The sequence below is a fragment of the Pangasianodon hypophthalmus genome, chromosome 14 (genome assembly GCF_027358585.1).
Source record: "Pangasianodon hypophthalmus isolate fPanHyp1 chromosome 14, fPanHyp1.pri, whole genome shotgun sequence".
NCBI classification, from domain to species: Eukaryota; Metazoa; Chordata; class Actinopteri; order Siluriformes; family Pangasiidae; genus Pangasianodon; species Pangasianodon hypophthalmus.
Window position 1 is genome coordinate 8,056,153 of NC_069723.1, and position 16,555 is coordinate 8,072,707.

Sequence of the window (16,555 nt, forward strand, 5' to 3'; positions counted from 1 at the left end):
TCCCCCAGACTACATGGAGGATGGCCCAGGCCTGAGTACAGGGCTGATTGTTGGGATCCTCATCCTGGTGTGTGTGGTCCTGTTGTTGGCCATGGACGCCACCTGCTGCTTCGTCAACAAGTGTGGCTTGCTAATGTGTCTCTGTGGCAAACCCGGGACCGGTCCAAAGGGCAAGGATGTAGAGGCAGGAAAGGCTGCATTTGTGTAAGAAGATGTCATGTTTATTCGTTTTTTTCTTCAATTGTGACTGTGTTTATCCTTAATTGAAAATGATTTAATACAAAGACCAGAGCTGATTTTGTGCCAAATGTATTAGGCAAAATCCTGAGGTAAAATATTAAGCAAAAAGATGCACTCACCATCCACTTTATTAGGAAGACCTGCACAATCATGCAGTTATCCAATCAGTCAATCATTTGACAGCAGCATAATGCAGAAAATCATGCAGATACAGGTCAAGAGCTTCAGTTAATGCTTCAAACATCACAATGAGGAAAAATATGATCTCAGTGACTTTGAACATGGCATGGTTGTTGGTGCCACACTGGTCTGAGTATTTCAGAAACTGCTGATTTCCTCTAGAGATTTCTACTCTGGAGTTTACAGTGGTGTGAAAAAACAAAAATACCCAGTTCTGTCGATGAGAATGGTTAGAAAAGAATGGCCATATTGGTTTGAGTTGATAGGAAGGCAACGGTAGCTCAAATAACAACACTTTACAAGTGTTGTGCAACAGAAAAAACCTTAGAATGCACAACACGCCGATCCTTATGCCACAACATCAGAAGACCTCATCAACTTCCACTCCTGTCAGTCAAGAACACGAATCTGAGGCTACAGTGAACACAGGCTCAACAAAACAAAAAACATGATTATTGGCTAATTGGTTGATTGGTTAATTGCATGCATAGGGGTGTTCCTAATAAAGTGGATGGTGAGTGTGTGTCTTGCAACCACCAACTTAAAAACTTAACTTGACAGCTTTAATTTAAATTATTTCCTCTTTGTTATTTTTGTCTTGGTTTTATAAGGTAAACAACTTAAATGTCTTTTGGTCACCTGAAATTTGTAGCAGCTGACCCTCAGTCATGCCCACTCAATGAACCATGGCATTTGCTCCAACACTCATCATTCCAACCAACATCAGTCCAACAAAAATCTGGACTGATACTCAGCAGCACATATCCCTAGTCTGTTATTGTAGTTACTTCCCAAAGTCATTACATTACATAGCCACTGTTAACACAACAATGATAGGCTTTCTTTTTTTTTTTTATAATTTTATAATTAGCTCTTGCCTTGTTTGTGGATCCTTACATGCATTCAGTGGTCATACAGATGTCATACACATACAAATTTCAGTTATAGTACTTTATTGCCATATCAATACATAAAACGATTACAGGCAACACAGTATACATAAAAAAAAAACTCATTTGATTAAGACAGCATACCTAAAACCAAACTCAATTAGACCACTATTAAACAAATCAATAAATCAAATAACACATCACACCTAAAAAAAAAACAGCAGTAAAATCCCAAATTTAGAAAAGGTAAATATGTCAGTAACAATTACAGTGAATAAATAATTGATACTTAAAATGTACTTAAGATACTTAAAATACTTAAGATTTTTAAATAAATATATAACTCATGATGAGTCATTGAGTTAAACAGTAAAGTTAACTACTATTAAAAAAATGTGATACTCTGAATGAGCACTGTCATGCTTCCAAGGACCTTTACAACCAGCACATACAAGACCACTGACTGATCTCCTGTAGCAAATGAAATGCAAGCTTACAGATGCTAATTACTCTTTAGAGTAAGAAAGTAATTAGTAACAGAGAAAGAAAAGAGGCTATCTCTTAAAGATGCCGTTTTTTAACATTTGAAAGTGTTTCTAGACTGAATAATCATATGAGAACGTTTCCTTAGAAAACCTATAATTCACAATATTTACATAGAAACGATCTGGCTAGTTTTTCACTGCAGATGGACAGTCTTGCGATTGGGGCTATTTTGTTTTGTTTGGGGGCTTTTTTGCATTCCCTTTTCTCTCACAGGCACTTTGTGACATGTCACACACAAACACCATGTAGCAGGAGACCATGAGGACTACTCAGAGACCCTGCTTTTTGTTTGTGCTAGCATACGACAGTTTTTGTTATTTTGTCTCTCATAAAATTTTGTAATCTACGTAAAGGGGAATGTGGCTGGTGAGAGATGACTAGCTAGTGAAATTAGTCCTTGTGTGACGGTCATTTGAGGCTACAGTGAACAATCAACAGAAAAAAATCAATAAAAAAACAAGATTAATATTAGCTTGCTAGTTACATTATTTTATACCAATTGACTTCAGTGGCTTCAATCTCTGGCACGCATGTTACAGACAGCTCATGGACACTGCATATTAGTATCCCAAACACAAACTTGTAGTATTTTAGAATAGCGGCCCCAGTGGTACCTGATGCAATCTGACTAAGACCTGCATTAAAACCATTTAGCTGCAGAAGATTGCCTATCAATCAAGCCAGCGCTTTATTAAAGACATTATTAAGTATGCTGCACAGCAGTCTTTAAAAATAATTAAAGCACTGTTTACTCTTATGTATTACTATTTGGAAGAAAATGAAAAGGCTTGTGAATGTTAAATTGTACAGTAATGCAGAGTTATTGTCAATGAGAACTGGTTCTCAATTGACTTACCTGGTTAAATAAAGGTTATTAGTTAGAGCACAGAAAAAGACACAGGTTGGTTACAGAGTCTGACACAGAGCCAGCTGTGGGAAAGAGGAGAGAGGAGATAGGAGACATTGACAGGCTGTGAAGAGAAGACAGAGCGTGCATTCAATTTCAACTATTTTACACCCTCCAGTCTGAAGAGCTTGACGTGTGTTTTTTTTTTTTTTTTTTTTTTTCATTTCAAATTACCACCCCAAACATAAAATAAATGATTTCCATCTTCACACAACACTTTGTTGTTTATGACTATATCTTTCATATGTGATTTTATATGTTGGCCCTAATGTAGCCCTGTTCTGTTGAAAGCAGATGCACTTTCAATTATGTTATATCAGACATGTCATGGCCAGTATTTCTGATTGTAAAACAATCAGTTTCAGAAGGTGTTGATTAATTTCCTACAACAGCTGCTCTGAAAGCAGTGCCTGCTATAATTCATATTCACAGGTTTATATTAGTGCACTCTTTTGAATATGTTATCATTTCTATTACAACAACTCATTCACAGGAACTTAAATGGTGGACGATCTATATAATCTAAGTCTACTAATAAACAGATTAAAATGTGCTGTTATTTATCAAAGTGTAATTGTTTAGGTTGTTCAACTGTTGTTGATGTTTTCTGTGAGGAGATGTTTTATGGAAGGAGTCTCCAGTGTCAGGACTTGTTGCTGTAACTTTAGGTTTTCTAAAACAGGAATTATGGAATATGTTTTAGAATTAACTATAAATGGATAATAAGTATGGCATGTCATTCATGAATAAATAAAAAATTGGTTGATGTTTGGAAATATAAGAGGGCATTGCTGTGATCTAAGAGGAATAAGACACTGCAGGGGCACTGTTATTGGAAAATAATCAACTTCAGGGTAGTAACAGTACCTGCACTTTACGGTAGGCTGCATCACACCACCCTGTCATTGATTATTTTCCTATAACAGCATGTCCTATCGTCTTTCATTCCTTACTTATGTACTCCAGTGGATTTAAAATAAGTTTATACTTCTGCAATACCACCTTCCAAAAGTTCATTAAGTTTCCTTTAGCTGTTTACTGCATAGAAGGGTGTGTATAGTTTGGGTATAGTTTGTTTATTTAAAAGGCTGTTGAAATCAATATTCCAGTTAAACGTAAATTAAATACTATATGTGTAGGCTGACAATTGGCACATGACATGTTGGTTTCATTCTTTTTTTCAATTTGCCAGTGTGAAATGTCTTTTTTCTGTTAGTGTCCCTCAAAAGCTACTACCATATCAGCCAGTCACTGCTGAACTTTATTCAGGAACCATGCTGTCACCAATAGCAGAGGAGTCTATGCCATTCTTCCTCTCACTAATTCCCTAGTAAAGGTTCCTCTCAGATGTTTCATTAATGAGTTTTAAAAGGAAACGCTCAGCCAGGAACTTGTAGTGCCACTTACAACTCTTAGCAGTAAGGTAATACTTGGGCCAGACTGTCCAGCCATGTTAATTGAAACACCATTGTTTACTGAACATGTGTGGCTAATGGTTAAAAGATTTATTACTCCAAATCCCAGCTAATTAATACACATTCACAATGTAGACCTTCTTCTAAGAGTTAAAAATATGTTGCACGAAAGAATTATTGCAAAAGAAAAAAAATGCACCAGCAAAATATGCAGGAAAAAAATGACTTTCTCATTTTTCTCATTCCCATTACTTGTTGATTAAGTTGTAAAATTGTAAAAAGAAATCTACATCCCATCAAAAGAGACTTGCTGCTGTAAATTATCCTGTGTCTCTCTCCTCACAGGAAGGACGACTCCAAAGAGCCCATTGTAGAAATGAGGACTGAGGATGGGCTCACAGCCAATCACGATGTAGGGGGACATGCTGAGCCAAATGAGACCACGCCCCTAACTGAGCCAGAGTAAGTGTGTTCTGTCTGGTGTGATGGACACTATAGGATGAACAGATAATGTGTCCTAAAACAAATATGAATACAGATACTAACAATAGGCAGAGTATTGCCTATTGCCTATAAGCTTCAGACTAGGTGTGTGCAACCAGATCCCACAGAACGAACAAAACAGTTTTGTGTGTGTGTGTGTGCCAGGTTTTTAGTTTAATGTAGAGGGCAGCTCGCAGAAGCTCTTGGGGTGGGTGGCCAGGTTTCATCACAATTCTCACCCCACCCACAACTCAAAAACCGCACAGAAAGACATAGGAAATGTGTGTTATGCATGTAAACTCTTTTTCTCACTCTCTTTGTGGGAAACAAGTAAACAGTGGTGTGCATTTCTTATTTGTAATGTATTTCTGCAGTACATGATTACTATACATGTAACCTGGCAACCCTGCTCTTTTGGTTCTTCTACTGTCTCTATTTTTAATTTATTTATTTATTTATTTATTTATTTATTTATTTATTTATTTTTGTTATAGAGCAATAGCTCTCCTTCTTGTTAGTAGTTGCATCACCAAACTGGCATTGCTGTAATTATTATATTTAATTTCATCATGCTTGAAGTGTGACTAGTGTCCCTCCCTCATTAATTTCTCTCTCTCTCTCTCTCTCTCTCTCTCTTTTCCTGCTCTACCAGGCAACAGACAGAAGTAGTGTCTACTGTGGTGGACTTACCCCTGTCCTTGGCCACCAACTCAGACACAGTCACTGACACATTTGACCTGAGTCAGAGCAGCCCTGTTAGTGAGAGCACCACTCTCACGTCCAGCCTCACAGCTCCTCCTTCTGAGCCCAAATCCACCCCTAAAACCTCCTCCCAGCCCTTAGACACTTCACTCCTCTCATCTGATGCTCCCTTAGTCGATCTGGCTGATTCTCAGACCAGTATCCAATCAGCTGGTCAGATTAAATCTACAGAACTCGACACTCAGGCTCCACCTTCTCTTGCTCTTAGCACAGAGAAAGAAGCCAGAGATCTGGAGGCAGAGCCAATGCTTTTAGGAAGTCCATGCGAGCCCAGAACGCTTGTCACTAATCCACAGACCAGTGGTGCTCCTCCCTCCTCTGAGGATCTTGAGCTCCAAATAGATGGAGGTGCCTCACTAACACATTTCCCACAGGATGGCTTACACTCTCTGGCTACAGCTGCCTCTACTGACCCATCGGCTCCACAAAATGAGTACGGCTCTCTCTAAATATTCACTACATGTAATCTTAGTATTTTAGTCTGTGTTGTGTTTGTCATTTTCTGTAATCCCAGTGCATGTGTCCATTTGCCCTGTGTTCATGCTTATTTGTAATGAGTAATTCTCTACAACAGAAAAATCCTAGAGGAGGATGAGATTAGAGCTGAGGAAGACAAGCTGAAGAAGGTCCAGCCAGAAGCACTGGCAGAACCAAATGCGGTATCGCAAACAAACGCCTCTGAGAGTAAGGCATGATCCGGCAAGCCCAAAGACGAAAGCGGCAACGTCACAATGAACATGCAGATGTTCTTTCTACAGTGCCCTTAATGATCTTTTGTTTCTGAAACAACAAAGCGTATCAAAAGCTTGTACATTTTTAAGACTGAACTCTGGTGTACATAATGTATGTATGCCTTTTCCATTTCGCGTTTGTTTCTGTTAAATGAAGTAAAACCTCAAAGCATTTCTGTTGCTCTTTTTCGTGAGTTGGCTGCAAATTTCAAGTTTGATATTTTTCAAGAGGGTGTTTATGAAAACCAGGCATCTTACATTCAGGTGAATCACAGCACATATTCACTGATAGTGTAGATTTTATTTTATTTTATTATTTTACATATTACTTTGTTGAAATGGAAATGATTACTCCTATTTTTTATCTAAGTCTTCTGAGGGCTAGTCTTGTTTAATAGTTTGATTGCAAATCTTGTTTACATTCTGTTTTTTTTTCTTGTTTGTTTGTTTCTTGGTTGTCTTTGTTAACCATTGTGTTTGAAGATATTAATGTACAACCCACTATACTACATATAATGCAGTAAAACACGGTGAATGAGTGATCTTCTAAGCACCAGATTAATTTATATTGATATTTCACATCTACATGTTTATTATTGTTATTCTTAATGCTTCTCTGACAGGATTTCTTTTTTCAAAACATGCGAGAGCAAATTCTGAATTAAGAGAAATCTGACCATTTTTATACCGTGTACCTCCGGGTGAAAAACGTTTGTATTACACAGCTGACTGCAAGCTTGTGCACTGTGTTTGTGTATTCTGTAAGTTTTTGAGAATATCTGCATAGCTTAATGGTGAAAGGTAGCTGATTTTACTTTGATATAACATTATGTAAATTGATAGCTGACATCTGTCTGTGTAAAAGAGGATCAATATGACACTCCTATCATTTAAAGTGTTCTTGATTCTCCACTACCAATTGCATGAGTGTCTGCTAGCCCATCACTGATGTTCCAGGAAATGTGTAGGGCACAGATGGCAGATGTGATCTAAATGTGCATGCCCAGAGCTGTGTGTAGGTTGATTTTTGGTGTTCAGCGTGCTATATATTTCCATCCAAAAGCAGATATTCAGCCTCTGGGGTACAAATAAGAAAAGTGTAACTATCTATGCTCAAGGTATATATTTCTTATTATTTTCCCCACTTTCAATATACTCAAAGCCAGTCTAACCAAACAGTGTACCTTGTATTTCTGAGATGGATTCTTGTGAGGAAATAATGTAGGACAGTGAGTAAAACTGTGCTTTAATCTGTTAAGCATAAAACAAACATGTCATAAGTTGTGTTGTTCTAACACATTTTGATTAAACTCATCGAAACGCAAGTCTACTTTCTCTGAATTGTCTATTTTCTTTTGTTAAGTCTCTTTATTTTGTGATGCATGAGACATGCAGGCTTCTGACACCCACAAGGGCTTAAACATCTCGTGCTGGAAGGGAAGCATGTCTGACGATCTGTAAATCTGTTCAGTCTGTAGTCTTGATCTTGATTCCTTAACTTCATGCACTTCAACCAAAATTTCTCCATCGGCCTGGAGGGGAAAGTTTGTGAACTTTTCCAGTGATGACCAGCAGATGTCACTGGTGTGCTTTGTGAAACCAAAATTGTGTCTTCAGCAGAGGAAGACTGTTTTCTGAGACCTTTTGATAAACTACACATGGTGTTAAGTCAGGGGTTCTCAAACTTTTTTCACCACCTTAACCTGTAGAATAAATTACAGGCACCCATTCAGTACTGATTTCTTTTATGAACAGTCTTCAACTATTCAAATCTTAGGCCCATTATTTAAATGTGTTTAGTGGTATTTTTATTTTAGTAGAACCATGGAGCTTTTTAATCCTCAATCTTCTGCTTACAGAACACATTAGGTCCAAGTTGACATTATTTATAGGCCTACTTGTTTTGAGTTTTTGAGGTTTGGATTAAACCCATTAAATGCAATTGACTAGGCTAAAATCTATAGTAACTCATTATAATGTAATAATAAATGTAATAATTTTGATGACGGAAGTGATTTCCTCTGCTGTGGCATATATATCACAGACCGCCCTGGACATGCTTCCTAGACCCCACTTTGAGAACCACTGATGTTAAACAACAGGTTTGCAGTAACACTACCAGAACTCTACATGGCAAATGAATCTACTTAATTCTTTCTACTCACTAAATATTTTACTGAATATGTACTGAATTGCACCAGGATGCCACCGTCAATGACAAACAAATCGGTGAGACTTCTGTAGCTATGACAGAAAAGGCTAGAGGTTAGAAAATTCACTGTCTTTGCATAAGTCATAGATCTTCTCATATAGTCTATTTCCCATGAGCTGTGTAGCATGATTGCTGTTTGAGATCAGTGAACTGAGGCGTGGGATTGTCTTCTCCGAAATGAACAAAAAGAAAATAGGTCTGCTGGGTGTTTTCTTCTGCATCAGAGATTTCGGACTGAGAGGGTTGAAGAGGCCACTGCTGTCCGCTGACTAGGATACACACACAGGATCTAGATAACTCTACTGTGACCACTCACACACTGCTTCTGTGGCCTTAAAGAACCCCCAAATCCACTGTAGCATGTAAGATATTTAAAAAGTGAGAGGCATTTTATCAGAGTTTTATCAAGTATGCAGTCATGCAGCCAGCAGAAAGGCAATGAGCTCCTTCGCTCTTAAAGTAACACGTATGAAAGTCTGACAATATATGTCAAGCTATATGTGTACTCCTGATGTGATGCCAGTACCTGATCCTGACACACTTCTACTGCTGTGGCCTGTCTACTTCCTCTGCTTGAAGCTTCTGCACTTGTGATCAATTGCTGCTTCTGTGGATGCTCCTACATGGATACACTAAAAATTGCCCTTCCCAAACACAGTTTATGCCCAAGACTTAATCTCACCCTTTCTTCAGTGGACAATTTCACCTGGATATTGTAGACTTGTACCTAAGAACTGATACTCATTCTTTCAGAACATTCTTTCAACAACACAATTATAACTGGTTGACTTCAGAGTATATAACTGTGGACAAGTAATGATTTATTTTCTCACTATCCGGTGTCACCCAGAAGAGGCTTGGTTCCCTGCTGAGTCTGGATCTTCTCAAGGTTTCTTCTGAAGTCATCTCAGAGAATTTTTCCTTGCCACTCTCACCCTGGGCTTGCTCATTAGGGATCTAAATGTACATCTGGATTTCAGTAAAGCTGCTTTGTGACACTTAAAAAAAAGTGCCATACAAATAAAAATTGAATTTAATTGTATTAAATAAATGGGCTCAAAAATGTGAAGGTTTTCAGGCATCAACGTTATTTAAAGGTCCTGTGATAATTCTCATTTCAGTGAGTGGCACTGATAAAACCCTTCAGAGGAATGATGAAACATCTTCAACATTGTAAATGTCCTCATTTCACACCTAGTGGAAATTTAGTGTAGCCACTCCACTAACTGGTGTGTTTTGGGGAGGTGGGAGGAAACCAGAGAACCCAGAGGAAACCCACATGGACACACGGACAATATGTGAAACTCCACACAGTGTGTAACCCAAGCCCATGATCAAACTGGGGATTCTGGACGTTACCTGCTGCACGACTGTGCCGACTGGAGAGAACAGGATTTTGTTCTACCCATCGCAGTTTGGAAGGAATAGGGAGAAGGGCATAGCAGACACAAGGCTACAAAGTTATACACTTCCACATGGACTATACCCAACCTTCTTACCTTAGAAAGAGGGAGATCCCAAATTCAAGACCCCTACATTTAGAGCTAACATGTGACAATGTGTAAGTTTGTATGGTTGCTACATCTCTAGTTGTTGTGAGTGACTGTGGTCCAACAAACTGGTTTAACTGAAAAGAGTAACCTATATTAGGAGTTTGTCCTACCACTGGGTTATTTTGAAACTCTCAGGTTAATGAACCTCGGGCTGGTTTGTAATTGTATGCAGTGTGGGTACACACATAAGTCCAAACGTCCATGTTAATGACCCATCAGTCCCGCGTTTTAAACGCATAGTGACTCAATGTCCTGACGTCACTCAGCGCCGCTGGTTGGCTGGCCAAGAACTGACTCTGTGCGCGTGAAGCGGGTTCTGTGAATCCAGCTCGCTCGCGCGCTGCGCTCATAACGCCTTAATAAACAGCTGTTGAATCACGCGCGGACTACGGGGTAAGCCAGAGTTACGCTACTTCTTTACTGTCTACTTTTACCTATTTATTTGTTTGTTTGCCGCGACCAGCAGTTAGAGATTATAGTAACAATGCGTGATCAAATTAAAGTCACGAAACACTTGGAGACATTTCCGCTCGGCATTTGTGAAACATCCAGCGAGTGTGATTAATTACTTTTCCAAAACGTCTACAGCAAACAAGCGTTGCATGAAATCAAATAAAGTAGACAGTGCTGCACAAGCTTTTTTCCCCACCTTGTCAGTCAGGTGCCATCACTGGGCTCGTGCGTGCTCGCGCAGGCAGGTGAGCTTGTTGATTCAGTGTTGCTGCTGATCTAATCTGGTGTCGTTTGTGTGATTACGACCTCCATTATTATCTCTGATCTCTTTTGGTCTTCTGTGCTTGATAAATGAGGAGTAAGACCCATGCAGTAGGATGGGATGGGATGGGAAGAGTGCAGCATGAATGGCACGTTTCTGTCTGTGGCATGGCATGGCATGCGAAGTGTTGCTTCTTCAAGTATATGTCTGGAAACGAGATGTTATGACATTGGATGAGATCGGATACTTTTACAGCGTTCTGATCGACCCAGAGAGCTGTGTTAAAAACATGTTTACGGTTCCTGCTTGCACGTGCACACCTAGATATATTCGAGAGTTAGGCTGTAATGGTCAGTGTCTCATAGATGCCTCTGCTACTCTTATAGAAATCAGTTATCAGACGTGAATTTTCAATTATCTGTTGATTTGCGTCTTTTAGAGGCACGTTTCTCTTAATTTAAAACGCCTCCTCCTTATTAAACCTACATGTTTTTCTTTTATTTATATCATCATATAATGACTCAAATGACTGCAATCATATGCGTCCCTTTCAAGCGCGTCCTGTTCCTTCAGATTAGTGTGTAATTGTTCATTAACTTGTGTAATTGTTCATAAACGTTGAAATTCTTCATAATTGCAACGGCCTATTTAATGCTTATCAAGATGTCATTCATGCCATTAAATTGTTTACCCTAGCATTACAAGTAGTTAAAATTAAGTTTAAAAATATTCAAAGTTTCCTTTAAATTTTAAAATATTTAAGTTTACTTGTAAGTCATTTTTAATCTTGTGGGAGAATCTCTGAGAGGGGTTAACACAGCTTTCCCTTTGCTCTCAGATTAGAAGAAGAGGCAAGAGAACAAAGCTGTGACATGGTTTGGTTAATGCTGCTATGATGGATTTGACTAAAATGGGTGTGATCCATCTCCAAAACCCTGGGCACCCTACAACTCTCCTGCAGAAGGCCAACCAGATGCGTCTGTCAGGGACATTGTGCGATGTGATCATTATGGTAGACAGCCAGGAGTTCCATGCCCACAGAACTGTGCTGGCGTGCGTCAGCAAGATGTTTGAGATCCTGTTCCATCGAAATAGCCAACACTATACTCTGGATTTCCTCTCACCAAAGACCTTCCAGCAGATCCTGGAATATGCCTACACTGCCACACTCCAGGCTAAACTTGAAGATTTAGATGACCTGCTATATGCTGCAGAGATTCTGGAGATCGAGTACTTAGAGGAGCAGTGTCTGAAGATCTTGGAGACCATTCAGTCTTCCGAAGAGAACGACATGGACATAAACACAAACGAGAATGGCACAGAAGATGATGATGAGCGTCGGATGAAGTATTTAAAGAGCACTTTCATTTCCAAAAAACATTCCATACAGGAGGGCAACTACAGCTCTGCTGGCCGCCATCGACTGGCCCTGGGCAACATGGTTGACAAGAAGCCTTTAGTGTCAGCGCCACTGGGCCTTAATACCGTCAGCCCCACAAGGGCTGCTGTGGAGAGTCTGATGAGCATTGGCCAGTCTCTCCTGGCAGGGACTGTGACACAAGGCCTCACTTTCTCCCAAGAAAACTCTTCTCCATTGCTCGAAAAGATTAAGACTGAAATGATGCAAGTGGACGAGGATGATGGCCACGAGGGTAGCTCTTCCAGAAATGGAGATGGGATCAGTGAGTCCAAACAGCACAGAGGCACTCCGGGAACCCCCACTAGAGGCACTGTCATCACTAGTGCTCGGGAGCTCCATTCCACTGATGGTGTTCTTGAATCACATGGAGATGCCAGCCAAGTGGGACCAGCAAATGTTGCCAGTCTGGCTGAGAGACATCTTGCAGCATTGTACAACCATAAGAATGAGAGCATGCTGCCCATATCTGTATCCATGGCTTCATCTCTGCACATGCCACCCACCCTTGCTATGTCTGCAGACTTTGGCGCCTATGGTGGGCTCTTCCACCAGAGCTTCATTCAGCGGGAGTTCTTCAGCAAACTGAGCAATTGCACAGCAGGTGCAAAGCATGAGGGCCAGAGGGAGCGCTGCAGTGTGTGTGACATGGAGCTGCTGGACAGTGAGACTGCAGAGCAACACAGGTGGGGCAAAATATCTATCTATCTATCTATCTATCTATCTATCTACTGGTTTCACCTCCAACAGCCTCAGAAGAACTTTGTTTACAAAGCTGATTAAGGGCCTCTATCTTAAACATCCTATTTCTCTGGAAATGTTGTGTACTCCTGGATACCTATCCAACCATCCACCTATGCATTTGTCCTTCCGTTAGTCTGCCTGTCCATCCATCCATCCATCCATCCATCCATTTTTCCATCCACACTGATGAATGGCTTCCAGAACTGATTATTTTATTTCAGCATTATAATGATTATGGGCCTGGTCGCATTAAAAGAAGTGATCAACAGTATGGTGGCAGTAGCACATAGAAACCTTTAATTCCCATCTCAAGATAACTCCTCCTCTGCAGGAAACACAGGACATTTAGTGCAGCTACCCCTAACCACAGCTCTCTTAAGACAGCTCTCTTTAGAGCGCTTGGTGACAGAGAATGCATTTGTTCGTAGCTGAAATTTGTGACAAAGGTATGGCAGTCATTAAAAATATGCTGACATTATGAAACAAAACTAACTTTGGTAACCTGACTCACAACCAGAAACAGCTTAACATTGGAGAATTAAAAATGGCCTTTGCGCACGACAAGGTGTTTACAGTAGCAACAGTACAGAAAGACACATTGAGTTTTATTAGTTCTTTTTGTTTCTGTCCTTTTTAAAGCAAGACACTACAGCTGAATACAGTATTTAAAAACAAACAAAAACAACAGATTTCACATTTAGTCTTTGCCACTTGGTTGCTTCTATTCTAACAAGTATTTTTTTTTTGTATTGAATCTTAAAAAATGTTATTTGTTTATGCAATGAGGCTTCATCTAATTAAATATTCATGCATTTGCATGCTTAGTAAAACAAAAAAAATCTAGTATTTTGATGTTACTTTATTAAAATATTTATTTAAAACATTTATTTGACTGTGAAGACACGTTCAAGAGAAACACTTTTGTAGAAACATTTGTCAGAATCTCTGATGTTTAATCGAGAACGTACTATGCACTGTTATGAAAAATTAGTAATAAACTGCATTAATCAGTATAATAAATTATATCACCTAGTAGTGTATCTGCTTTAATTGCTGAGATATAACCTGACAGAACAGTTGCATTTCTAATAAAAAATTAAAGAAATTAATTAGCTTTACAGTTTATGGAAGGCACTCATAAATGACAGTGTGGCCTGGGCAGAAATTGAGTTTGACAGCACTGGTAAGAACAACTAATTTTTCCTGAATAAACGCAATTTTTAATTTGCTATGACTTGTTTCAAGAAGCATTGTTGGGTTGCTGGTATAGTCATCAAAGCTCCATTTGGAAAAAAAAAATCCCTCATTGAAAAATGAATACATTAATTCAATTTTTAATCCAAAATGTAATATTAGCTATTATTTTCCTCTTAATACTAAATTTGGTAATTATTGAAATACTTGCTTTGTTTGTTCTTAGGTACTCATTACACCAAAAAACAGATAATATTGAAAGGCTTTGGTGCCACTTGGATTTGGGACATAGTCATGTAGCTTAACCCCTGTCTGTCAAACAGAAGACTGTGTGTGTATATCACTTTTCATCAGCAAGCCTGATAACCCTACACAGCTCTGTGATACAGCTGAGAGTGACTTTACCCTCCCAGAGTGTGTGTGTGGATTGCACCACACCTTATACACCCTTTTATTTATTGCTACAAACAAACTGAACCCAGTGACACCTGCCCAGGTTTCTGGACTCCTGCCATCAAAACACAAAGGCAAGAGAATATGTTGGAAAGTCTCCTTTATGTATTTACCGTTGTGAAAATATTCATCTAGGACAAACTAAAAGTAAACAACTCTTATGAACTTTTGCTTTTATGATGGATGGTTACCTTGAAATGCCATCTGATATGCATACAGTTGTAAAAGCCTATGAGGTACAGAAGGACCGCTGCAAAAGAGTTGCGGAGGCTGACAGTCTGGGTAAGAAATAAATCAGCCTCAGCCTCGCTTCTTCATACCATTCTGTGTATTTTTTTATGATCATTGTTGGTGTAGTCGTGCTTGGTTCCACGAAAAAAAATAAAAATAAAAATCAGCCTTGTTAACAGCAAATAGATGCCAAAAAGGAAACCTTATATTGATAGTCTTTTTTTTATCTTTGAAAGAAAGGGAGGGGCTTAGCCTTGTTAGCCCATTTATACCAGTTGACCCTGCAAGATGTAAATCTATACTTATAAAATGGCATTGACCTCTTCAAATTCTGAAGCATGTTTTTGCAAGGTTATAAGACATGAACCAGTATTTCGAGGAACACGTTATATAGCAAGCAGTCTCAGCAACCTTAGTAAAAACTCCTTCATTCCTGCATTATATCTGAGAAAACTGACCTGAAAAAAGACATGAAACAATTATACCCATTTACACATTTAAAATTTTTCTTGCAAGTCCATATGTAAGTAGTTTGTCCATGTGTCTCAGTATTAAGGAGCAATATTATTATCAGTATTATTTTATCAAACAATATATTTGGCCTCATTTAGGATCTACTGGTGAAAGAATTCTGGCATCCAGTCAACTGAAGTGATATTTCAAGGTTAAAATGTGGTGAAACAATGTCAGAATACATTCTGAAAAATAAAAACTATTAAATAGCATATATCATCACAATGTGGTCTAAGGCTCAAAATGTCTTTCTCTGCTGAGTTTTTTTACCACTTATTTGCTGTATAATGTTGATTATTAAGGGGTTGATTAATAAGAAACAGCCAGATAGAACCTTATAGAACAGTATTTGATCCTAAAGAATAATAAGTCTTTATTTGTATTTAGCCACTGTTCAAAAATTTACATTCTAAATGTCTCAGAATTTGAGTAATGAATGAAGTGTAGACCTTGTTGAGCTGTAAATATTCATTTCAGTACTTTTGAGTTTTGTCCCATATCTGAAAACAACTCTTCATCCAGATAGAGCCATTTAATAATAAGGTCATGAAATCCATAACACAGGTCCAGCACTATAACACATAATGTGGAAAAAGTGATGTACTAAGAAAATACTTTATCATGATCAACACAATCTCCTGTGAAATTTCATGTAAAGATAAGGTCGCAGTTAGTGCTCTTATTCTTGATGTATATATTTGTGCCCTGTAGTAGATCTGCCTTTGCACTGAATGGGTTTAATATGGTTGAGATGTGTACTCACAATACACTCCAGGCAGCCAAACAGATGAGTGAATTGTGTGGGCAGGGGATTCTGGGAACACAACTCAAGAGCAATGGAATCTCTTTTGCCTTGCAGATGATTGGTGAGGGGCAGAAAGAGAGAGCAGCTAATGATCAGTGCACATATTTACTATAGTCATTTGTGTATTTACAGTAGAATGGAAATAGTCTTAGTTTGGCCAGTTTGATTAATCAGTAATCATGTAAAGTAAGCAACCACATGACTGAAGCTCTTTTCTGTTCTCGTTGCTGGTTTTTGTTAATGCTGGGAAACATACCATTGTTCTTGGACCCCCTCAGGGTTTGAGAGAAACCCCATTGTCCTCTTAACTGCAGCTTTTCTGTTCATTCTTTTGTTTGCTCAACTTATCCGTCTGTGCTCCAGAATCACAACTCTAAACCAAAAGCATAGATGCTATTTCAAATCTGTACATAGACGACTTTATCAATTTTCACACAGACTATAGGTGTGGCAAAGACGATATATTGAGGATACATTGCTTGACTCATACGCACTCAAAACATAATGGCTCAGGTATAAGTATAAGTAGACAGTCTTAATAGGGATGCACATGGAGAGCTCAAC

General features: G+C 38.8%; 2 protein-coding genes across 7 annotated transcripts in view; both read left to right on the top strand.

Annotated features, from left to right (window-relative positions):
* The window catches only part of ncam1b (neural cell adhesion molecule 1b), a 94,327-nt gene extending 85,245 nt beyond the window's left edge, over positions 1 to 9,082 (top strand). For 2 of the 3 annotated variants that reach the window (XM_026924372.3, XM_026924374.3), the window contains 4 exons: positions 9 to 204; positions 4,524 to 4,640; positions 5,314 to 5,856; positions 5,998 to 9,082. In XM_026924372.3, coding sequence (XP_026780173.1) covers positions 9 to 204; positions 4,524 to 4,640; positions 5,314 to 5,856; positions 5,998 to 6,118 — 977 coding nt within the window. In that variant the 3' untranslated portion in view covers positions 6,119 to 9,082. The remainder of the gene's footprint in view (positions 1 to 8; positions 205 to 4,523; positions 4,641 to 5,313; positions 5,857 to 5,997) is intronic. The other variant, XM_026924370.3, reaches the window with a different exon arrangement.
* Positions 9,083 to 10,156: 1,074 nt separating this feature from the next.
* Positions 10,157 to 16,555, top strand: part of zbtb16b (zinc finger and BTB domain containing 16b) — a 41,279-nt gene continuing 34,880 nt past the window's right edge. For 2 of the 4 annotated variants that reach the window (XM_026924892.3, XM_053239957.1), the window contains exons 1-2: positions 10,157 to 10,312; positions 11,473 to 12,737. In XM_026924892.3, coding sequence (XP_026780693.1) covers positions 11,527 to 12,737 — 1,211 coding nt within the window. In that variant the 5' untranslated portion in view covers positions 10,157 to 10,312; positions 11,473 to 11,526. The other 2 variants (XM_053239956.1, XM_053239955.1) reach the window with 2 other exon arrangements.